Below are 24,175 nucleotides of genomic sequence, written 5' to 3'. Positions count from 1 at the left end.
CATCACCGACTCAATGAACACGAGTTTGAGCAAACTCCAGGAGATAGTAAGGAGTAGAGGAGCCTGGCATGCTGCAGTCCATAGGGTTACAAAGAGTCAGACATGACTTAGTGACTGAACAACAACCATTGCTACTCAAAGAATGAAAAGTGAAATTGCTAAACAGTTTACGTTCCACTAGTTGTTTAGAAACTGTTTGACTTTTTATCTTTTGGTTTAAGATACCTTTCAAGATTCCCTTAAGAAAAGGAATTGTATGTGTGTAGTTCAATGTCCTGAATGTACCGACATGGTCATTCTAGCGTCAACATTGTCCAGTGGAACATTGTTGGGTCTTAGAGATTATAACTTCTGATCTCATTTTCTCTGTGTCCTAAAGTCACACCAACATAATGCATCACAGATGTTCACCTATATATTGAATTAAGTGCATTGTTGGCCTTGCAGATGCATTTTTAACCATTTTCCTGATTAGTGGCCTTATTATTTTTTTAATTGTTAACCTATTAAGTCCATGCATGATCCATAAGCAGCTTAAACTGATTTAAAGAGCAGTTTTAATGGCTCTTCTTTAGCATCTGCAGGTGTTAGTTTATCCTAATGGAATAGGATAGGAAGGAAAATAACATTAATAATTTGATTTGCATTTTAAAATAGCACCTAACAACAGTTGCTATATTTTCTTGAAATATGACACTTATGCAGTAAAACTAGGGGTTTTTTTATTGTATTGCATGAAATGTGATTTACATGGTTTTTAATTCATTGAGAGAAGGGGATCATGAGATGTAAGGGATATGTGTCAGCTGTTAGCATTAGAAGCAATGGCTTAAATAATTTTGGAAGTAGTTGAATTTAAATTTATGAACAAAAGTGTAATGTACACTGTCAGGAAATAAAAACTGTGGTATTGCTTCTGAGAATATTCAGTTAAAACTCTTAAGTCCGGTTTGGTTGTAAATATTCATTGCTTGTCATGTGGTAGTTCTTTGATGTTTGAAAGATTGCCCCTTAAAGAGGAATGTTAACTTAGCTTTTCACCTGATTTCCCTTTGCCTTTTGTCAGATTTACAAATACAATCCAGAGTATCCGTGTAAGTTGGTGTGCTGGGCTGCTTGCTTGCTATGGAGATTCTGAACTGAGGATGTTTTTTTCTTCTTCTTCTGTCCCTCTTTAGAGCAGAAGGGGAAACATGTGTGGAGTTCAAGGCCATGCTAATTGCAGTGGGCATCCACTTGCTGTTGCTGATGTTTGAAGTGCTGGTGTGCGACAGGATTGAGAGAGGCAGCCACTTCTGGCTCCTGGTCTTCATGCCACTCTTCTTCGTTTCCCCCGTGTCTGTGGCAGCTTGTGTTTGGGGCTTTCGCCATGACAGGTCACTGGAGGTGAGATTTCATATTTTTAGGAAGGTTTCAAAAATCAGAATCTTTTGATCAGTTACTGTGATAGAAGAGGTTGATCACTAATGCTAGATCATGGTATATAAGGAAATGAAAGACAATGGAAATAATCATGTTTCTCTTTCTTGACTTAAACACTGGTTTTTCACTCAGGCCATCAGGCTTCTTCCTGCTTCATGTCTTTCCCTGTCCACCTGGATCAGCCAGCTTCTCCTGAGAAACAAACCCAGTAGTATAGATGCAGATGGAGATATAGTTGCAGATATGTAGATAGGTGTTCACATAGGAGGCTTATTGGAAGGTGCTGGCTCACGTGCTTATGGGTGCTGGAGATTCAGCAGGATTTCTCCCTCTCCAGGAAACCATGGTCTTTGCTCCTAAGGCCCTTTAGCTGATTGGATGAGATCTAACCATACCATCAAGGGGAATCTCCTTTAGTTAAAGTCAGTACCCTCACAGCAATACCTAGACTATTTTTTGATTAAATGACCAAGTACTACAGCCACGCTGCCTGCTTTGGCACTGCACCACCGCCCCCCCACCTCCGTGTCCTGCTGCCTCATCTGGAGGCCTTTGGAGCCCTTGTCTCACTGACCACTCTGCAGGTCCTGACACTCTGGGTCCCTCCACCAAGCTGGCTATCTCAGCCTGTATTCAGCTTCTTCACTGAATTCTTCCATCTATTCCTCAAAAGTCACTGTTTCTTAGGATCCTCAGTTTAGTCACTCAGTCATATCTGACTCTTTGTGACCCCATGGACTGCAGCACGCCATGACCAACTCCCAGAACTTGCTCAGATTCATGTCCATCAAGTTGGTGATGCCATCCAACCATCTCATGCTCTGTCATCCCCTTCTCCTCCTGCCTTCAATCTTTCCCAACATCAGGATCCTAACCTTGGGCATTTTCTGTCCTCACTGTTCACACTTCCTCTGAATGATCTCGTTCACACTTCCTGCCTCCACTGCCACTTCTGTGCTCTCACTTCCTGAATCTGCATTTCTCAACTCTGATTTCCACACGAACTCCAGGCTCCTACCTCACTTCCCCCAAATCTGTATTCCCCATATTTGTTGAAGGTGCCATTTCCAGCCCGTCACACTTACCTTTCCACCTTATGCCTCTTTTGCTTTGCATTCTTTTCTATTATCTGAGCAAATGAAGTAACAATACCACGGTTTAAAAATCATTTGTATATTAAACAAAATCACTGACATTAAACTTTCTAGATTTTGCCTATTTGGGGCAGTGTTTCTCAGTGGGGGCTGGATATGCTGTTGTCCTTTGGGATAGGAAATGTCTTCTTGAGCAGGACTGTCCCCTGCATTTCAGGTCACTTACTGCTGATGTCTGCCTAGTAAACAGTAGTGGATGTGCTCCCGCAGGTTATTGTCACATCCAGCAGGGTCTGTGCACATTTCCTAGCTCCTCCCCAGGCAAGCAGCATTACCCAGGTTGAAAAGCACTGAGAAAGTTATGTAAATACTGTTGGATGGGAGCTGAGGAAGAGATTAAAGAAAACTAAAAAATTGGAACTATATTTCTTAGAAAATGAAAGCATACATGTGTTCCCCATCCTGAACCCTCCTCCCTCCGGATTCATTTTGATATTTGGCAGAACTAATACAATTATGTAAAGTTTAAAAATAAAATAAAATTAAAAAAAAATGAAAGCATATACCAGGGCTACAACTATACTAGGCATAAAAATGTATTTTCCTAATGCAGAGTTCTAGAAAATATGTCACTCATAGGGTCACACTCTTGGCAATCTACCTGCGAGAAGAAACCATGTGCCAAGACTTGAGCCCCCCTCTTGGTTTTTGTGTCCCAGGAGGAGGAGTACTCCTTGGCTAGAGGTTAGTGGGCCTAGGCTTCCCCATGGCCATGCAGGAGGAGTCAGGGTGTGGCAGGGTACCCTGTGCAGGAAGGAAAGGGGATGGTATTTTTCAGGCAGAGGAAATAACACATAAGAAGCCATAGACGTAGAAGAAAGTCTGTCATGTCAAGTGAACAGTGGCTCAGATATGACTGGCGCACAGTTTTGCAAGATGCAGAGAGTCCTGGAGATGGAAAGTGGTGATGGTTTCACAGCCATACTTATGTGAAACCATAAGTAATATGAATATACTTAATACAGTTAAACTGTACCCTTAAAGAGAATTAAGATGGTAAGTTTTACATTATTTGTATTTTTCCACAGAAAAAATGGATGGAGCATAAAGTGTAAATGAAGGAACTAGGGAGAAGAGGGGAGGCTGTAGAGAGGGATTGGGCTGACTAAAGGCCAGTCCTTAGTCTTCAAGGCAGTGCCCAGCTGCCCAGGGCACCACAGGGTGCTCACAGGGTACCATGGGATATTGGGCATTTTTGAGGGAGAAGCAATGATCCCTGACATCTGTGGGGATACACAGTGAACTACTAGCTCCACATAGTTTGGGTCTTATTGTTCGGTCACACTGCATTGATTTCAATGGCGTCATAGAAGAGTCTAGGTTGTTGGCTTTCTCTGTCATGAGAAGGCAGTGCTGTGCAAAAATCCATAGAGTGCTACTTAGGACGTCAGTATTCCTTTTAGATCTAATGACTTAAGTCAGTGGAACCATTAGATGTTTCTTTTGGCCCATAGGCCTTGGAAGGAATGGCTGAATCACTAACTGCCCAGGGAACTGGGAGCTTTGGGGCAGCCGTGGGCCAGGTTGGGTAGTGTCATGTGATTTTCATTCTGTGGGTGGTGGTGAGCTGTTGAAGAGCAGCAAGTGCTGGAGCCAGCAGGAGGGCCACCTGTGGGGCACTGGGACAGAGACTGGGCTAGGGACCCTAGAGAAGTCTGCATGGTGGAGGACACAGGCAGTGCCTGAGCCTAGAGCGTGGGGAAGGGAGTGCAGCTGCGCACCCATGTCCTGACTTGGGGAATCCAGGCTGTGGTGGCTCCCGGTGAGACAGGAGGCTATGGGAAGCTATGGCGCAGGGTGAAGGAGGCCAGGTATGGGAGATGATCGACTCTCTAGGGGATGGCCTTCAACCAAAGTGCCTCATGGAGAGCTGACTCTGGGCCCTGGCAGGAAGGCTGCAGTGGAGACGGAGGTTGCAGAAGCGAGCAGGAGGAGGGTGTGCCTGCCAGAGGTGTGGAGGCCGAACAGAACAGAGCAACGGAGTCAAGAAAGCACGCATGTTTGTGTTTGTGTCTCTCCAGTGGGTAGAGAAGGCAGACTTTGGGGGCCATCACCATTTAAAGAGAGAAAAAGGTACCTTACAGGGAAATATCAGAGACCAGGAGGCTGGCGAGACAACACACTGGGTTCCTCAACGAAGGAAGAGTGGTGGGCAGTGTCACTTGGTGTGGCAGCGCCCAGTCGGGTGCCAGTGGCAGTGTCCCCAGTGCTGCAGAAGTGACTGGGGACCTGGAGGAAAGCAATTTCCAGGTAGTTGTTGTGGGGACAGAGGCCAGTGCACAGTGGACCCCAGAGCTTGGAGTGGCAGGGGAGGCCATGGAGACTCCAGTGTCCACGGTGTCTCACAAAGCTCTGTGGTGATGGAAAGAGAGAACTAGGGCTGGTAAGGGCATTACATCAAGAGAAGTGTGGGTTCATTTGGTCTTGGGGTTATTTCGTGTCTAATGGAGATGAGTTGAACATGTGCTTGCAGGAAGGATCCATGGCATGGCGTGATTCAAGATGCAGTAAAGCATCCATGAGTGGCATCTTGATGTGACAAGGTCCTCCAAGATCAAGAAAGGAAAGTGTGGGGTGCAGGCGGAGTCCCAACACAAGAAGGCAGGACAGTGATGGTTAGGAACCATCCTAACATAGATACGTATGGGAAGGGGCAGGAGGGGAGCTGGGGACTCCAGCAAAGACTGCCTCTACAGATTGCAAGCCTGGAAACAGGTCACTGCATGGACGAGCTTAAAGGGCCAAGCAGCCACCAAGCAGAGAGGACAGGACACAAGGCCAGAGCCAGGCTTCTCCTTGGCACAGCACTGCTTTGCTCCTCTCTGCTGAAAATCAGGAGGTTCCAAGTATGATGTAATAAAACTTTTGCTGCATTATAATTTGAATTGCCTTTTTAAAATGTTAACCAAACAACTGTGGTATTGAATACAACTGTTACTTTGTTTAACTGATTCTTCTCTTCATTTTTAGTTAGAAATCCTGTGTTCTGTCAACATTCTCCAGTTTATATTCATTGCCTTAAGACTGGACAAGATCATTCACTGGCCCTGGCTTGTATGTAACTTTTTAAATCTTTAAAAAAACTTTTTTTGATTATAAAACTCATGTTCATCGTAGAAATCTTGGAAAAGACAGATAAACATAGGTGGTAGGATAATAATCACCCATAATCCTCTGGGAGATAACATGGTTAGTGGTTTTTGTTTCCTTGTTTGGGGGTTTATTGTTTCATAAGGATAATTGAGATCATACTGCATTTATAATTTAGTATCCTGCTTTGTTGTTCTAATGTTGTGTCATAAGCAGTTTTCCATGTCAATAAATGCTCTTTATATGTATAACTTTGAAAGTTTAATTGATAACAAAATATTCTTCAAATACATTTACCAGACTGTCCTCTCATTTCTGAATATTGAATTTGTTACCAGTGTTTTTACAATTATAAATCATGCTGCAGCATATAATTTTGTGTAGATAAATCTTTGCCTGTTTTTTTTTCATTGCTTTTTTTTAGGAAAGACTCCAAAAGCAGTATTACTGGCCCAGAGAGTAAGAGCTTTTTGGGATTTTGAAATATAAACTGCACTGCCAACTCCCTTTTTCAAAAAAAAACTCTGCCTCTTTATACTTTTGCCAGGGATGAAGTCTAAGTCACGCTAGTGACCTCTGACTTCCATGAAGGGCTGTTTGGTTAAAACTGATTGTGCTTACATAGGTAGGAGAATGGATGGAGCTACACACACACACACACACACATACATGTAAATGGCTCCATCCATTCTCGGCAAGCTGCAAATTAGAGAATACAGTACAATTTCAACTAGTAACACATAGAAAGAAGATGAGAGAAAAGATAGAAGACTTACATTGCCTATGTGAGATGAGGTCTTGCCAGGGTTTGGGATCCCGTCCCCCACTGCTTGTTGTGTACTTTTGTACACAAGACATTTTCTGTGATGAATATGATTTACCTTTAAAAAAAAATAACAAAGGTAAAAAAATATACTGAAAAAAAGAAAATGCTCATTTGGAGACAAGGAAGAAAATAAGGGAATAAAAGATGCCTTTATAATGAATAAAGATAAGATCTCTCACTTCTTCCTAAAGTCTTTGATAAAATATTCATAATAAAAACTATTGTTCAGTCATCCATCTTATAGCTTCAGGGTTCTGTGTCTGCAGAATGGTAATTGGGCTCAGAGCTTTCACTTGTACCATGGCGGAAACAAATCTGAGTTAAGACCACAATTTGAGTGTAAGATACAATCAGGAAAAAAAAAAAAGATTAGGAAAAACCATGCATGTTTTCTATAGATAAACAAAGGAATTTTTCCTGCCCCAGTGCTGTGCAAATCCTAGCAGATGAAACAGCGTGACTGCAGGTTTCCCACAGTGTTCAAGAGAAGCCCAGTGAGGCTACTCACTGACTCTACCCACAAGGGCCAGGCCACTGTGCCTGACCCCAGATGTGCTTTAGGAGGAAGACCACAGCAAACCTCCATGCAGAAGGTCCAGCCTCTTCAGGAGTCCAGCTTAAGTCCTATGTCTAAAAATGAAATGTGAAAACCAAAGAACTGTTAGGAAGAGACAGTCTTTGGGATCTGGAGTTAGGTGAAGAGTTCCCGGAAATGATACCAACAACATGGTCCATAAAAGAAGCTTAAAATTAAAGTAATATTAATGAAATGATAGGTTGCAGACTAGGAGAAAATACTCATAAAACACATGTGTAACCAAGGACATATATCCAAAGCATCTAAAGAACTCTCAAAACTAAAAACCTCAGCAACCAAATTTTAAAATTGACAGAAGACTGAACCAACTATTCACAAAGAAGATAGACATATGGTGAATATGCACATGTAAAGGACATCATTACCTACTAGGGCAAAGCAAATAAAAACCAGAATGAGGTGCCACAATACCTTCATCAAAATGGCTAAGATAGCCACAGTACCAGGTGTGCTAGGGCGGAACCAAGGAATGAGGACATTTGCCCATTGCTGGTAGAAAGGTCAAACTGGATAGACACTCTGGAAAATGTCTTGGCAATTTCTAATAAGGTTAAACATAGAGTTGCCATGTGACCTAGCAGTGCCAATCCTGGGTGTTTCCCTTGGAGAAATGAAAATGTACAACCACACAAAAACCTGGGCACAAATGTTTACAGCAACTTCATTTGCAACAGCCCAAAGCGGGAAAGCACCCACATTTCCTTCCCGGGGTGAGCAGATAAACAGGCTTGGGTGCATCCATCCAGTGGAACACCACTCAGCAGTGACTGGTAGATAGACACAACAGCCTGGAAGCGTCTCAGAGATGTCCTGCTGAGTGGGAGAAGGCAGCCTCAGAAGGTGACGTGCTGTATGAGTCCATCTCTGTCACATTCTTAAAGAGACAAAAGTCAACACTTTTGTGTTAGAGGACAGAGCAGTGGCTTCTGGGGGTTGGGGTTGGGGTAAGGTGGTGACACAGCAAAGACAGAGCATGAGTGAGTGTGGCACGGTGACGGAGTTATCCTCTGTCTCGCCCAAGGCCCCACAGATCTACACATACGTGTATGAACCATCATGGAACTGGCCACCAATGGAAAACAGTCAATTTTACTGTTTCACAACAGAAAACAAAGGGACGACAGATGTACCCAAGGGGCCATTGAGAAGGGGGAAAAGGTCAAACAGAGGGAGCTTGGTGAGGCCCCCAGGACTCATCTTCTGGGCTTATATGGGGGGTGAAACGAAGTCTTTCTGGTGTGACAGCAACAGACACAGAACCCATCTGAGCGAGGCAGTGGGGAAGCCTCCTGGCCTCAATGTGCAAGTTCATGGAGGTCCTGGGTCCCCTGGGCAGCCTGAGTTGCCAGGGGGCACGATCCCCAGCCTCTGGCTACAGAACCCCTGGCAGGATGGGCAGTGCCTGGGAAGAGGGGACATGCTCGTGAGCTGGGGTGGCCTCACTACCCTTGGCAGGTGGAGGGGAGGTGGACAGAGTGCAGGCCAGCTGAGTGAGCTCAAGATTCAGGGAAATGGCTGCTCTCCACCCCGAGGGTGGCCCCGGCTGCGGGGGATCCCACCAGGAGCAGCAGGTCCTCTTTACACGCTGGCCACATCCAGGCCTGGCACCCACTTACATGCAGAGATCCAGGATGAAGTCAGCCGTGCCTCCCCTAAAGACCTTTCTTCTCTCCTCCTGCCCTCAGGTCGTGTGTGTCCCCCTGTGGATTCTCATGTCCTTTCTGTGTCTGGTGGTCCTCTACTACATCGTGTGGTCCGTCCTGTTCCTGCGCTCCATGGATGTGATCGCAGAGCAGAGGAGGACACACATCACCATGGCGCTAAGCTGGATGACCATTGTCGTGCCACTCCTTACTTTTGAGGTAAGCTGTCTGGCAGACTGCGCTCCCCTGGGGCTTGAAGGGAGTTCAGGACAATAGAGCTGCCTTTCTTTGGAGGCCTGGGAGCTGGCAGTGGGAAGTGGACCTTGCCAGCTACTATGCATCTGAATGTATTGATTTGTCTTCTAGATAGAGAAAGTTGGATGTGGTGTTCTGGTATTTGAGCCCTGTGGAGAATTAGAGAGTGGGCACTGTTACTCCTCCAAAAAAAAAAAAAAAAAATACACCAGGAAGAGTTTCCCATAACAAGCCAGATGTTGCAGATTTTCTAGGTGGATGGATTCTGCTTTGTCTTGAAGAGCCATGTGAAAGCTCTTCTCATCCTTTCCCCCAGAATGGAGGCTTTCTGTTATCTCCTGTGGGGTGACCTTTCCCCCTTAGGAGGCCTGACGAGGGTGGGCAGCCTGGCTTCAGACAGGGTCCTTTTTCAGATGCTCCATCGACAGAACGTTGACCATTTCTCTTTCCTTAGATCCTGCTGGTTCATAAGCTGGATGGCCACAATGCGTTCTCCTGTATCCCCATATTTGTCCCCCTTTGGCTTTCCTTGATCACTCTGATGGCAACCACCTTCGGACAGAAAGGCGGAAACCACTGTATGTACTTAGCATTTCAGAAGTCCTTGAATGGTGGGTGTGCACATCTCTGTCTGGTGTGTGGCTCTATGGGTGTGTGTGTGTGGCCTTGCTCTATGAAAAAATGAACCTGAGGACCCCAATCAAGGAATTTCCCTGGGAAAGCTAGGACTGGAGAAGACCTAGAGTCTTCCAGGAAAGGGAGCACTGTTAATCCTGTGACTGGAGAACTGAGCATGGCCGGCGGCCTCTCTGAGTCCATTCACTGTGACAAGGGAAACATTATCCCTTCTAGCCAGGGGCTCCTGAAGATTCAGTGAAAATCCGCATCATCTCCCAAACCCTGGACATCCTCCGGGATATGTTTCCTCACTCTTGGCAGCTTCTTGGAAGCTTCCATCACTTCTTGATATCACTGACTCTCAGCAGTGGTGCCTGGCTCGCTCGCTCTCCCTCTCCACTGTCATGATACCTGTTTAGAAGTGCTCTTTGATGAGAGCCTCTCCTCACTAGTCCTTGAGCTCCTTTGCATGTAACCCTGAAGCACACCCTTCTGGAAGCTAATGTGACAAGATGTTGTGCCTAAGGAAAGCCAGCACTGACCTGATGGTTTAGTGGTACCCAGACAGGAAGAGTGGGCCTTGGAGAAGGAGCTTTGAGGTGGCCCTGTGAGCTCAGGCCACCTGCTGGCCTGGACCAACACATACCTATTGTCTTCCAGACTCCAGGGGTGACAGAAACCTTTTTTTTGGATGACATTCCTTGTTGCACATGGCTTTCTCCTGGGCCAGGAGGAAGATTGAGTGGTTGACATTGTCTAGGTGCCATAGGCATTTGAGATTCACTAGGGCAGTAGTTCTCAAACTGGAGGACCCATCAGAGTCCCAAGACCCCACCCCACCCCCCAACCTCCCCACCCCCCCACCCCCCCACACACAGAGTTTCTGGTTCAGGAGGTTTGGACCAGGGCCCAAGATTGCATCCCTGACAGGCCCCAGGGAGACATCCTGGGGGCTGCCAGTCCAGGACCCCCAGCTACAGAGCCACAGAGCTGCAGGACATCCTTCTAGTCCTTGTTGGTATTGAGGCCTAGCTCAGGCTTCATGCTAAGACATCAGGATAAAGCAGTACATTATATAAGGAAAATTTTCTTCAGGAAAGAAAAGCAACCTGAGATTCAGGGGAGGCTAGTGTTTGAGAAAGTACATTTCTTCTGTTTCAGGGTGGTTTGGGATTCGCAAGGATTTCTGTCAGTTTCTGCTTGAAATCTGCCCGTTTTTGAGAGAATATGGAAACATCTCCTACGACCTCCACCATGAAGGTAGCGAGGAAACTGAAGAAACACCAGTTCCAGAACCTCCTAAGATCGCTCCTATGTTTCGAAAGAAGACCCGGGTGGTTATCACCCAGAGCCCTGGGAAGTACGTCCTCCCACCTCCCAAATTAAATATTGAAATGCCAGATTAGACCATGCTCCCAGGGCAGATCAAGAGTGCACCTGGCCCGCCCTCTTTTCCACCTTCTTCTGCCTCTCCATTCACCCCCTCCCTCCCACCCTGAACTGGAGCTGGAGCTGGGTCTCCAGGGACTTCCATCTCATGCCTTGTTTGCACTCAATGCCTACCCAGTGACTCACCGCCACGGGACATGCGGCTGGCAGGTGCCTGGAACGTGCAGCGTGGTGTAGGGTGCACATCAGCGGATTTGGACCTGATGGAGAGAGCATATGGAGACAGAGGAAACAACTCCCAGTGGGCAGGTGCCTTCAGAGCTGGCTTGGGCCCAAGAAGGAATGGCCACACAGCTGGTTTTCTAAGTGTGAAAATTCCCGTCAAAAGTGTTATTGAAAAATGTATTATTGAACCAAGCCAGCCTGGCCACTTAGCTCAGAAACTCCTGTTGTGGTGTGGTCAGGGGCCCTGACTAAGCCTCAGGCCTCACATGCACCCACACCACTGTGATTGGCCGTGCTCCTGCCATGCACATCATTTCTGGGTTTTTACTGACCCCATTGGTGAGCCCTTTCTAATGGAGTGACTCCGTGCCTGTATAGTATTTATACAAATATTTTAGCGTTGTAATATACCGTGTTAAATCCTAGTTCTGTACAGTATATTCTGTTAAAGTATTTTTTTACAAGCTTGTACTGGAGACATACATGTTCTGTTGCAGAAGTAGAAGCCAGTAGCACCGCACCCCTGTCCTGACCACTGGAGTGCTACCCCCTTCATGGGACATTGCCATCTCCTCTTCAGTTTCTCCATATACATACTAGCTGCTGCTGCCAGAACTGCCACAGTAAGCAAGAAACGGTTTGTACTTTTTCTCCCACACTGGGAACACTGACTTGCAGAAAACCGTAAAGCACGCCTGGGAGCTGGAGCGCTGGACAAGGTGCCAAGACTGGAAATGTCCAGCAGCGTGCACAGGTTGAGATGTGGGGCTTGTTGTCCATCACACGCTGCACCTATGCTTTTAGCTAAGAGCTTGGGGTAGAGCCGAGAGTCAAAAGGAGAAAAGCAGATGCAATGCAAACAAGATGGCCGTGAGTAGAAGAGGGTAAAAGGAGCCCCGGCTTTGTCACCCAGGAGCAGGGGAGAGAGGGCAGCTACTGCCTTTTGTGAACCAGGCTCTGCTGATGTACTCTGCACCACCACTCCATCCTGGCACCAGCCTGGAGCAAGCCTGTGCTCTCTTCAGGGGGACACTTGGAATGGTGTTGCCTTTTCTGCTTGGTATGTAACAAATGTAGCCCAGTCTACTCTTTTTCTCCCCTTTAGCTGTTCAATAAACTAGTTCTTCATTTTCCATGTGCACTGTGCAGGTCTTGCTTTAGATGTGGACCAGGATGCTGGGAGTTCTCTTGGCCAGCACAAAAGGGAATCTCGAGCTGCTACGGCCAGCTGAGGGGAGCAGGGGTGGGTGAGCATCTCTCAGGAGTATGCAGGGGCAGCCAGGACATACATAGAGGAAAGGGCGGGCCCGGGGATTCAGCCATTGGCAGGGAGTGCCCTGCCACAATCCTGATGGTGAGGAGGTAGCTGAGAGTGTTTGTGGGGTCCCAGACAGTCTAAAATGGAACTCGCCTTTTCAGGGGTCCGAGGCATTCCTGGGTCACATGAGAGGGCATTGAGTAGGGCTTCTGTCTAAGGGAAACACTGGGCAATGCTATCTAGCTCACCCGAGCTGTGTCTGGAAACATTTAATTCAGGTGGTGTTTCAGCCCCCAGTTTGCAAGAATCAACAAGGAAGCCCACCCCTCGCTGGTGACCAGAGGCTTCCAGCACAGAGCCAATGTCCACCAGATCAGTGCTTATGCACCTTGGATGCAGACTTGTTGTCAGACACAGCACGCTTCCCTGTAACTACATGGCAGACTTACGTGTCAGGAACCTCGCCACCTCCTGTACCTCCCCCGAGTCCTCAGGACCCCGTGAGGCAGGTGCCCCTAGGATTACCCGTGTGGGGAAGCACAGGCTCAGAGTGGGCAAGCCAGGCATCTGGGGATCAGCAGGGCAGCTGTGTCCACCTTGGCATCTCCTCACCCAAGCCCTCTCTCTCACCCACTGGGCTGGGCTCCTGGGCTGGATGGCTGACACCTCAAGGTCAGAGGCATTTCTGATTCTGGAAATCTCGGGAAGATCTTCAACCCCAAGAGCAGAGTTGGGGTGAGGGGCATTAGTGGGGTGGGCCGCCCGTGTGGGCTGCCCTGCATGGCAGCCTCTTTGATGTTAGAGCACCAGGCCCCAGAGCAGGATGGCAGCTCTCATAGCCTGGACACAGCCTGATGGAATTCCCGTGGATGGCGGTCAAAGGAAAGAGCCACACTGTGTGTGAAGGCCCAGGGCAACCACCCCCTCCCACGTGCCTGGGACCACGGTATGCAGACCAAGGCCAGCCTGGGGTAGACATGGGCAGGCTGCAGAGCCCAGAGGACAGCAACCTGCCCTGTGTCCCTGGGACCTTGTCCATAGCCTCTACAGCCCCCACCCTTGGGCTCCTGTAGACCAATGGCAGGACCCAGAGAGGGTCTGTGTGGGGGACTGGATGCCCAGCCAGTGACAGTGCACAGGGGGCCGGGTGGCTGTACCCTTGACTGTGGACCCCCACCCTGGACGTGGCTGTGCTTGAGCACAAGGGTGCCATCCAGAACCCTCAAGGCACCTGTGAACACAGGATGGGCTGACTTTGAGGGTCACATGTCTGTTGGTGTGTGTCTGCCCAGACCTGGGACTCTAGGACCAAAAGGTCATGCCCGATTCACACAAGTGCTCGGCCTGAGACTTCATGCCCATGCACGAGTGTCATGGGGCCCACTGCCACGACGAGCGTAGACCAGGAAGCTGACACGTTGACCAGCCTGGGTACAGCAGCCCTTTATTAGGCCACTTAATGACTGCCTTGTAATGTCAGCCCCAAGCAAGCAGAGGCCTTTGGTGAGGGGCCGAGCACCCTTGTGAGCCTGGACTGCTCCTGGCCACTGCACTGTCCCATTTCCAGGAAGGAGGGACGTACCACCCTCCACGTGGCTGCAGACAAGGAAGGCCCTGCAATGGACGGGGTGCCCAGCTTCAGGGGGGCTCCCTTTTTTCCAAACACAGGGCCTCTGGCCCTTGGCTCAAGGAGCTACGACCCTCCCTGCGGACCTTTCGGTAGCCCTGGCTCAGCCTGTGCCTGTGGGCCACCGCAGCTTCAGGCTGCTGCTGGAAGAGAGCGCTTTCCAGGCTTTGAGGTAAGAGCCTTTGTTGAAGAGACCACACACCGAGTGTGGTGCCCTGCCTAGGGGAGAGGGCAGCCTCCTCTCCCTCCCCTTTCCCATCATCAACAGTCACTGCTTTATGTCCTTCAGGTGTGAGGAAGACGGCACTTGCTTAGGCATCAATGAGGAGCTCTTCGAGGACATTTTGGAGAGGGTGGGCTCAGACAAGTTATTTGAGACAGACTGCATGAAGAGCTTCATCTGCCAGCTTAGTCTATATGGATTCAGCAAAGCGTGCCAGGATGTGCTCACCTCCCTCTGCCTGACCAGCCTGCTCATGGAGGAGCCCCCTGTCTGTGTCCTGAGCAAGGTAAGGGCAGGGGAGTACCTGCTGGGTCCTGGGGGCAGGGTGGGTGCCAACCTCAGGGCCGCCAGGGACAGTGACCGGCCTGCAGGGAAAGCTGTGTGTAAAGACAGGACTGAGGACCGGCGTGACTGCCGGAGCTGCCAGTGCTGCATTGGGGAGTTGTGAGGGGGAGAGCCTGAGTATTCTCAGCACAAAGAAGTCACTGCCCCTCCTCTCTTTCTCTGGTGGGGATGTCTGTGGGAGATGCCAGAGGTGAGCTGAATGCACAGTAGGGATCAGGGCAGGATACCCGGGGGCCAGGTGTCACTCTGTACCGCTGACCCATGGGCCCTTAGATCACAGTCACACCGGGGAAAGAGATGACACTGCTCAAATGCTGGGCCTTCCTCTCCTCCAGCCAGGGCACAAATGGGCCCAGGGTGGAGGCAGGCAGGGAGAGGGGTTTGTGTACCCCCATGACTCCCTCACGGCTCAGACCAGAAAGAATCTGCCTGCAAGGCGGGAGACCTGGGGAGGGAAGATCCCTGGGTGGGGAAGATCTCCTGGAGGAGGGCATAGCAACCCACTCCAGTATTGTTGCCGGGAGAATCCCCATGGACAGGAGCCTGGTGGGCTATTGTCCATGGGGTCGCAAAGAGTCAGACACAACTGACTAAGCACATGCCTCCCATAGCTGTGGAGCAGAAGTTTAGTGCAGGAAGCACAGGTCCTTTCCTGGGAAGTGTCCTGCTCAGCCGAGGAAGTGCAGGCCGGGGGTCGACACCTGCACAGAAAGCAGGGAAGCTTCTGCAGTCTGCCTGCTGCAAATGCCAAGTGCCCTCTCAGGACCTTGTACGGATATCCTTGGGCCACTCTGAGTCATTTTCCAAGGGCAAGAGGCCATGGTGAGTTAGTGAGTCAAGCTAGATGTTAGATGGGCAGGCTGGGGCACTGCCTCCTGTGGGACAGGGTCGTGCTTTCTCCATGAGGCCTGGGGATGGCTGGGTTAGGGCACCCAGGGGCCTAGCCAGGAGGGTGCTGGTTTCAGTAAGCCTCCTTTTGACACTAGGACTTTGCTATTCTCTCTCTCTCTCTCAGTGAACCCTGGTTACAGTTCTGCTACAGTCCCCTGTTTAAGAGAGACAGCCCATACCTCCTGGAGAAGATGAAGAGGAGAGTGGGTGCTAAGTCTGCGTCTTGGCAGGTGAAGGGAAGGCCAGCAGACCTGAGCGTCCCTCCTGCACTCAGCACCGTGCAGCCACAGGATGGCCTGTCACCCTGCCCTGAGGTTGCCCAGGGGACCACGAGCCATTGGAACTTGTCCCCGCCACTGGCCTGGCCGGGACCTATGTCGTCCCTGCTGCTGGTCTGGGGACAGCAGCCCTGCCCCCCTTGATGGGTCCTGAGACCTGGCAGCCCAAGGGCACGCAGGTTCCTTTCTCTCTAGTCCCTGTCCTGACAGGTGGCCCTGCCCATCGAGAGCCAGTGGCTCTGCTTCACCTGGCCTCCTGCCCAGATGGCTCCTCCCATGGTGGTGGTGGGCCCCACCACTGTGCCCACCCAGATCGTCAACCTGTCCCCTGGCCAGCTCCCAGTGTCCATGCTGGTACCTCTGTGCTCCATCTGGATGACTGTCATGGCTGCCAGGCCAGACCCCAACCTGATCTTGACTGCTCAGGCCCTGAACCCCTTCTTCTACTGCTCAGGCAGCCCCTCTTTCCCATAATCTCCAGCCATTCTTTTCCCATAATCCCCACCCCCTTAAGGTGTGTCCCCAGCGGACCCCAAACATGCACCCTATTCAGACAGATAGAGGTGGCCCTGTGGTCAGAACACTTCAGGGCAATAAAGAGGCTGAAAACATGAGGGATTTCCCACCCAGCACATGTCTTCAGTGCCTCCATCCTGGGCCTGGCTGAGCATTTGAGTCCCCTCAGGCAGCTGCTTGCTCGGGAAGGCAAGACAGATGGCCGCCCACCCCCGGCACAATACAGGCACCTCTTACACACACCTGGGGAAGTCCCACAGACACTGCACCCACTCACTGAAAAGACCCATCAAAGGCTGGACAAGAGCCTGACTGAGTGGCTTCGTGGGCACAGGGACACTGTCCAGCAGGCTCCTCACTTGACTGATGAGGATAAATTAGGCCTCCCCTTGTCGGGGGCCCCAAAAGAGCCCTTCCTGTCCTGAGATGCACAGGGCTGGAGCCTGTGGTCCCTGCCCAAGGCCTGCGAGTGTTCAGTCTGGGGGTTTGCTGTTATCTGGACAGCAGGCCCGAGGTTTGGCTTCATTGCAGGGCCTGCATCTGGTGACATTTTCTTGTTTTCTCTTTTCTTTTCCTTTTTCAGCTGAGCACTCCGAGGGTGTCACAACTCAGCACCCTCTGCTCGCTGGGGTGTCCAGTTTATAATGTGCTTTCTCTTAAAAGAGAGTTTGTCCTGAGGGTCATAGCAAATAGCCCTCCAGGGTTGCACTGCAGAGACAAGAGCTCCGAGGTCAGGAGAGGGGAGAGCACACACACCAGTCCACTGGAAGCAGAAGGCTGCGTCTCCCTTGTTGGCAGTCTGGTGCAGGCACAGGAGGCCCCTGAGAAAGGACTTGGGGCGGTGAAGGCCAGGGCTCTGTCAGCCCCAGCACTGAGCTGCTGTGACGCCCGACCAGGCTGCTCACTTCTAAGATAAAGCACAGCCCATTATGAAGGTTCACTGCCTGGGGCACACCTTAACTTTTCAGGTTTCATTCTTTTTTTGTCTTGACTTCTGTATGCCTCCTGACCTGGAATCACATGCAGATGCTGCTATTTAAAAACCATGTTCCTAGAAACCTCAGCATGTGTGGCACCTGCTTACCTATAAACCTATAGAGAAAACAGAGATAGGCAGATTGTAATCTCAAGTCATCTTCTTGTCACAAAAGGCACCTTTTATTTACAAACTCAAGGCTTCCTGACATCAAGAGACCCATGTGGTACTTCACTTCCACTGCTCAGTCCTTGGTAGATTTTGACTGATATCTACAGAATGAAGTGGCTAAGCATGGGTCTTCCTGGGCCGGGCAGAGGCGGCAGCCTAAGGTGACACAGGAGTGTAGGGAGGGAGCATGGACTTGATGGGCTGGCCCTGGACAGTCAAACTGTCTCAAGCCCCACACATTCCCTGGTCACCAGAGGAGAGGCCAGGTGGCTCAAGCGGCACAGGGTTAGTTCTGTTCCTGGGGCTGCACAGGCAACAGTGTCTAGGAGAGTGGAAATGCAATTCAACCAGACAGGGTGTCTCAGAGAGGGGGCCTGCCTCACAAGTGCTCCAACTAGGCAAGGGTGACCCTGGAGGCCCAACTGGGCAGACCCCGGGGAGCCGGTGATCCATGGCCAACTCACTTCCCACCAGCTCTGCCCCAGCCTCCCTCGGCCCAGTGCTAATCTTGGGCCCTCAGTGGCCCCTTTGTCCCCTGGGCTCCCTTGCTCTGTCCCTTCACAAAGGGAGGCTTCATGGCCAAACAGGGATGAGGTGGGGAGGCTGAAAAAGGCTGATTTCTGGATGACAGAAACAAGGCTTAGCCTGCGGTGAGCAAAGCTGGCGGTGCTCTTGAGTGCTAGCTCTTTGCAAGAGGAACCACCTGGAACTCCGTGGCAACTGTCATGAGGAAAGGCCTTGGGATGAATCGAGCTACAAACCAGCAGGGGAGGCTGATGAGACACCACAGCCTGGGTCTTGTCCATGCCTGACCCCACAAGCAAGGCCTACGACCAGGCAGCAAGGTTCTCAACCATCCTCTGAGCCTCTGGAAAGGGAGGGAAGGTCCCCATCTCCAAGGTCAGAGGTCTCGGCCAGGGGGCTTCCCAAGGCCCCATGCAAACCCCCCCAGATGATGAGCTCTGCACATCCCCGCAGACAGGAAATCTGGGGACACCCAAGCCTCCCTCAGGCAGCACCTCTGGCCTCTGAGGGGGGCTGGGGCAGCCAGGCCATCATGGGGGCTGGGCTGGACTGCAGTGAGGCAGAGTCCTTGGCCCTCAGGGGCCCCAGAAGCAGGGCAGGCCAGCCACCCAACCTCCTCCCAAATGTCTCTCCTTTCTGGGGAAAAAGTCAGGCCAGTGGGGACTTAGAACCCACAAGTCACAAGTTCTTGGCCCCTGAGAGCCCCTCTGGCCACTCTGCACAAGAAGGGCCCATGGAGGGTGGGCATCAGTGCAGAGAGAGCCACAAGGAGACGACTCTGGCGATACTGCAGACAGGAGAGTGAAGTCACTGTGAGTGGCCAAAGGCCATCTCCAGGCTGCTGAGTTCTTGCTAACTCACCTGCCACTCCTCACAGTCTTCAGCTAAAACATCATTTAAACAAAAATTTCCAAAGTCTGGTGATGCTGAGGGGCCCCCATGGGAAGGTGAGTGGTTCCCTGTGCTCCCCCAAGGTCATGGGTGCAGCAGACCCTCATTTAGCATCTGTGCTAGGACTGTAGCCTTCTCTCAAGGGTTAAGGAGGCCCCCTCCTGAGTGAGGACATGGGCGTGCAGTCACCCTGGAACAGAGAATCTCAGAACACAACTCCACACCTACTGGGACTCCTGGGGGCCCTGGTCCGGGCTGTCAGGCTGAGACACCACCACCCCCCCTCACTTCCTCAGTGAACTTGGGGATTCAGGGGTTGGTCTTTGGGGCACAGTCTCAGGTGGGCAGAGGGAGGTGCCCATGTTCTGCTAATACTCAAGGTGAGGACCAGAGGAGACTGAGGGTCCCCAGGGGATGCATGTGCAGCCCTCCTGACAGCCCTGGGGGACCATGGGTAACAGCATCCAGAGGTTATGTCACTGATCCCGATGGGAGTGAAATGAGGGCCTGGGTCAGGTGCCCGGGTTCAGGTCAGCAGAGTGAAGGAACCCAGCTGTGCTAGGAGTCAAGGTAGAACCCTGAGGGGGGCTCTGGGGCCCCACGACAATCCAGGTCATCACTGCTCTCAGCCCTGGGAGACCCCGGCATGGTTGTAGGAATGAGCCCCCTACTCCCGCTTGCCTCTTGGGGTCCTGGCTGGGGAGGGCCTGGTTCTAAGGGGAGCAAAGTCAGAGGCAGAGGGTGATGCTCAGACCTGCTGAGAGTCAAAGTGAAGAGCAGGAGGAGGGTTGAGGAATTCCAGGGCATCATCTCAGCTTGGGAAGCCCTGGGCAGGGAGCCCTGATGTCGTGTCTGCAGACTCCCCCTGGAGGATCCCAGTGAAGTGATGGCCTTGGTGTGAGGGCCCTGCCTCCGGTCAACACAAGGCATCCCCGGACCTGCCAGGGCTCAAGATGAGGACCTTGAGGGAGGACACAGGGAATCTCACAGGTCCCGGCACCTGCTGTCAGTCGGGGGCGACTCTCGTGGGGGCATGAGCTCGGGGTCTCAGAGACATTGGAGACTTGGTATAAGGGGTGGGGCCTCAGAGATTGGAGGGGAGATTCTTAGGCTTTGAAGGAGTTTAGGTGAGGACCCTGAGGAGGGACTAGAGGACCGTGGACCCCAATCAGAGGAGACCTCAGAGAGCCCATCTCCATTGTCAGTCCAGGGCAACAGTGGAGTAGAATGAGTGCAGCAGGCATGGTCTGACTTCCTGACACCAGTGTCTTCCAGAGACTGGGGCCCTGGTATAAGGGGGGGGGGGGGGCTTCAGCTGGGTGGAGGCAAGAATCCAGGTCCTGCCCGGGGGCAAGGTGAGGTGCCTGAGGAGAACTGAGGGGACCCCAGGGATTAAGAGACCCCACAGATCCCCGCCCCTGGAGTCGGCTGTGGGAGCCCTTGGGGTGAGAAGCGCACACTAGGCCTGACTGGGGGCCTCCTGAGAGCGGCAGGGCCTCAAAATGGAGGACGGGATAAGCCCGGGTCCTGCCTGGAGTCCAGGCAAGGAATCAGTCAGTTAGACCCGAACATGGGGAGGGATCCTTGCCTTTGATGGGGGTCTTGGAGGCTGCAGAGTGGGGTGAACAGGGTGAGCAGTTTATTGACCTCTGGCTTAGGGACCTCAAGACCTGAGGTGATCAGGCAGGGGGCTGAGGCTTCAGTTCCACAGAGGGTGGACTTCCCGGACACCGAGGGAGGACCGAGCAGACCCTGGCCCCTGTGCTCAGTGCTGGGAGGCCAGGCAGGACGTGAGGAGGAGCTGAGTACCCGCAGGAGGCCCTGGGCAGTGCAGCCACATGTGGGGACCCTTAGTGCTTTCTGTTCAGGCTCACATCTTGTTCTGAGTTTCCATGCAGGCCCCCAGAGGGGTGGGACCAGGTCGTGCCAGGATAAAGGTGAACACTACAAGGGAACTCTAAGGGGACCTCCCACCGCACAACTGGGGGGACCTCACAGAGTCCACTCCTCGTACCATCCCAGAAGGCTCAGGGCTGTGCCACAGGATACCCCTAAGGTGCCCCTCCATTTCTCTCACAGGAACTCCAGGAACCAGGAGGCGAAGGCAGAGGTCTGAGGACCATGTCCAGAGGTTAGAGAATAGAGGAGATCCAGGCAGTGCCAGGAGTTGCCGGGAGCCGGCGAGAGACATTCCACTCGTGACAAAGGTCATGAGGAAGGAGGCTCGGCATACGCAAAGGTGGGATCGAGCCTCGGGAGTGCCCCAGGATATTCTCGAGCATCTACCCCCCAAAAACCAGAGTCTGCCTACTTTATTGCTTTGTGCTCTCACCTCTGACTTTACTGGGGGCTGTCCCCCACCACCATCTCACTCTCTCTGTCAAAGAGTTAACTTACAGCTCCAGTTAATAAAGTTCCTGGGCAATTAGGAGTGTTTAAATCCAAACCCCTCAGATGGCTCTCTAACTCGCCTGACAAGTTTACCTGGACACCTACAGCTATGCATACGATTGTTTACAGTCTCCCAGCCTCCAGAGGCACGGGAAGCTTAAGATATTCAAATAGCTTAGAGCCTCTCAGAGAATTAGAAACTGTCAGAATAAAACTAGTAAAAGATTTCATTGATGAGCCAATGTTTGTTGCCAAGTTTTCACATCCCCTGAATTGTATCCTTGAATGTGTATTAATTAATATAGTTGGTATGTAGAAAAAATAAGTAGTGGCCTTAGTGTTAGTAACTTTAGACCCTTAAGGTAGTAAATTCTTTCCTTTGTAAACCCATTACACATCCACCCTATAGGAACGTAATCTTATCTTCGGAAGATGGCGCCAAACCTTAAAATAATTACTCTTAGAGAAAATAAGTCTTTGTTGATAAGTCCTTGTCAAGAGTCATAAAATGTTAATAGGCCTCTGGCCAGAAGATGATGTAAATCACCTAAACCATTTGTATACGATAAATTTGCAGGAAAGAAACCCTGGTTTTTGATAAGCATCAAAAACTGCTGACTTTGCATCCCCTATTATCCTCTATGTGTAACTTAGGGTATAAAAGCCCCTGTTGAAAATAAAGCTATGGGCCTTGCTCACCAACGCTTGGTCTCCCCATGTCATTCTTCCCTTTAACTTCCAGCTGAGTGTCCATCTGGAGCGCAGATGTCCTCTGCGACCATTTATTTGCCTGGGCTTCTAAGACCCACTCGAGAAGGTGTCTAAGGTGGGGCACCTTCCGCTATTCGAGAGGGCGCCTGCGGCCTCCGTGGTCAGAGCTAACCTGGTGTCACGGGTTATATTGATTTTCCGCGTAAACCAAGCCACTCAGCTTCTTTTCTGCACTGAATTTTCCTACTGAGCTATCCTCATTCTATTACTCTTTATTATCTCTAATTAACATTTGAATAGGTCGCCTAGCCGTCTCTCCTTCGAATACCCTGGATCAGCCGGGGCTGGACCTCGGCAAGGAGTCAAGGTGAGGAGGGTGGCCTGAGTGTGCACCAGGGGCTCCCCATCCCAGAACAGAGGGGAGCCCACAAGGGCCTAATCCCCACACCTTGTCAGCCCTGGAAATCTCGGGCTGTGCTGACTGCACTCTGGGGAGCCACCTCACTTCCTCCTTCAGGTAGCCAGGGGACTGAAAGCACCCATGAAGAGGAGACTTGTACATGGTCTGTGTCAGACCGCCCAGGATGCGGTTCTCAGCAGAGGCCGCTCTCATCCTCTCCCTCCCCCAAGCCCATGGCCCCCATCTGTCCCCCTGCCTTATTCCTGTCTGTGCTTCGATCCCAGGCATTGCACTTGGGATCGAGATGAGTGGGCTGAGCAAGCCCAAGGAAGACCTTCAGGACCCAGGCGAGGCCCAGGACCTGGAGGAGGAGCAACTCTTGGGGGCTGAGGCAGAGGAAGCTGCATCCGCCTCGGCCTCCTCCCCGCCAGTCTCCCTTGCAGTGGCCTTGTCCCAGGAAGCTCTGAATGAGATGCCAGTTAACCTGATGAAGTTCCTTGCTCTTCAAGTATCAGGCCAAGGACCTGGTCTGTGGCGTTGAGGTGAAGGAGGTGGACCCCCATGGAGCACATTTACATCATGGTCTCCACCCTGGGATTCACCTGCAATGCAATGCTGAGCAGTGGGCAGGGCTTCCCCAAGGCTGGTCTCCTGGTGCTCGTCCTCAGCCTGATCATGCAGAATGGAGACCGTGCCCCTGTGGAGGAGGTCTGGGGAACACTCAGCAGGTTGAGTGTGTGTCAGGAGTGAGCAATGCATCTTTCGGGAGCACAGGGCACTGCTGACCCACGTGTGGGTGCAGGAAGGGTACCTGGAATACCAGCAGATGCCTGACAACGACCCTTATCGATACGAGTTCCTGTGGGGTCCCTGGGCCTATGTGGAGACCAACAAGTAGGAAGTCACGGAGTATCTGCTCAGAGTCAGCCAAAGGTTTTCCAGAACCTTCCCACCCCCATCTGCAGAGGCTGTGAGGGAGAAGAGGTGCCCTGACCCAGAGAAGCCACCAAACATCCTTCTCTCTGTGACTGAAGAGGGACCAGTCAGCTTTCTCAGTAGTGATGGCCTGGGCCACTGGGGAACCCGGTGTGTAGCATCTTTGTGTTCCTTTTCTCTGCGATGACGTGGAAATAAATCTGTTTTTTATGAATTTTTCAAATGTGTTTTCTCACCTTAAGCCTTAGTAAACTTCAGTATCTAACTTTGTGAATGACATTGATCACACATGTATTTGTACTTAACCAGTTAAAGGACCAGAGTTTTGCTGTTTTGTAAAAGAGATTGGGAACTCTCCCATTTTATTTTGTGGCCCTGAGCAAGATCACATGGAACTGGAATTACAACTATTTTGGATATGTGAACTTACTAGCAGTATATAGTTGGTGGAAGAATTGGAAAACAAAAAATGATTGTAGTGAATTCTTAGTTCACTAACTATAGAACTTAGTTCTATAGTTTTTGTCTGTCCTTCTCTAGAGCTAATCCATATCTATTTACTTGGATTTTGCCAGGTTATTATTTAAGAAAGTAGGGGAAAATTGATGAGATTAATAGCCCCCCTTCTCACTGGTTCATTTAGTCCACAGAACTTCACGGAGCCTCTGCTCTGTGGAAGGCCCTGTGTTAGCAGTGGGGACACTAGGAGAAGCGGGACACCCCATACCCAGAGCGATGGTCTAGGGGCCACAGTCACACGAGGAAGGTGGAGAGACGTTCCATAGTCCCACAGAACAGGCAATACGGGGCATGGCG

General features: G+C 50.9%; 2 protein-coding genes and 1 pseudogene across 3 annotated transcripts in view; all 3 read left to right on the top strand.

Moving 5' to 3' along the window:
• TMEM185A (transmembrane protein 185A) overlaps nt 1-12,358 on the top strand; it is a 44,456-nt gene extending 32,098 nt beyond the window's left edge. The window contains exons 3-8 of one of the 2 annotated variants that reach the window (XM_055563885.1): nt 1,179-1,386; nt 5,547-5,630; nt 8,776-8,952; nt 9,443-9,566; nt 10,768-10,966; nt 11,718-12,358. In XM_055563885.1, the coding sequence (XP_055419860.1) occupies nt 1,179-1,386; nt 5,547-5,630; nt 8,776-8,952; nt 9,443-9,566; nt 10,768-10,966; nt 11,718-11,733 (808 nt within the window). In that variant the 3' untranslated portion in view covers nt 11,734-12,358. Of the gene's footprint in view, nt 1-1,178; nt 1,387-5,546; nt 5,631-8,775; nt 8,953-9,442; nt 9,567-10,767 lie in introns of both variants that reach the window. The other variant, XM_055563884.1, reaches the window with a different exon arrangement.
• Nucleotides 12,085-18,580, top strand: LOC129639956 (uncharacterized). The gene is made up of 4 exons (XM_055565252.1): nt 12,085-12,090; nt 14,147-14,277; nt 14,374-14,772; nt 15,689-18,580. The coding sequence occupies exons 1-4, from the start codon at nt 12,085-12,087 to the stop codon at nt 15,984-15,986; spliced, it is 834 nt and encodes a 277-aa protein (XP_055421227.1). The 3' UTR covers nt 15,987-18,580.
• A 4,147-nt stretch (nt 18,581-22,727) lies between these two features.
• On the top strand, nt 22,728-23,546 carry LOC129639955 (melanoma-associated antigen 8-like; annotated as a pseudogene).
• Nucleotides 23,547-24,175: the final 629 nt, after the last annotated feature.

The sequence above is a fragment of the Bubalus kerabau genome, chromosome X (genome assembly GCF_029407905.1).
Source record: "Bubalus kerabau isolate K-KA32 ecotype Philippines breed swamp buffalo chromosome X, PCC_UOA_SB_1v2, whole genome shotgun sequence".
Lineage (NCBI taxonomy): Eukaryota > Metazoa > Chordata > Mammalia > Artiodactyla > Bovidae > Bubalus > Bubalus kerabau.
Note: the sequence above shows the minus strand (reverse complement) of the source record. Positions and strands in the feature narration are given on the sequence as shown.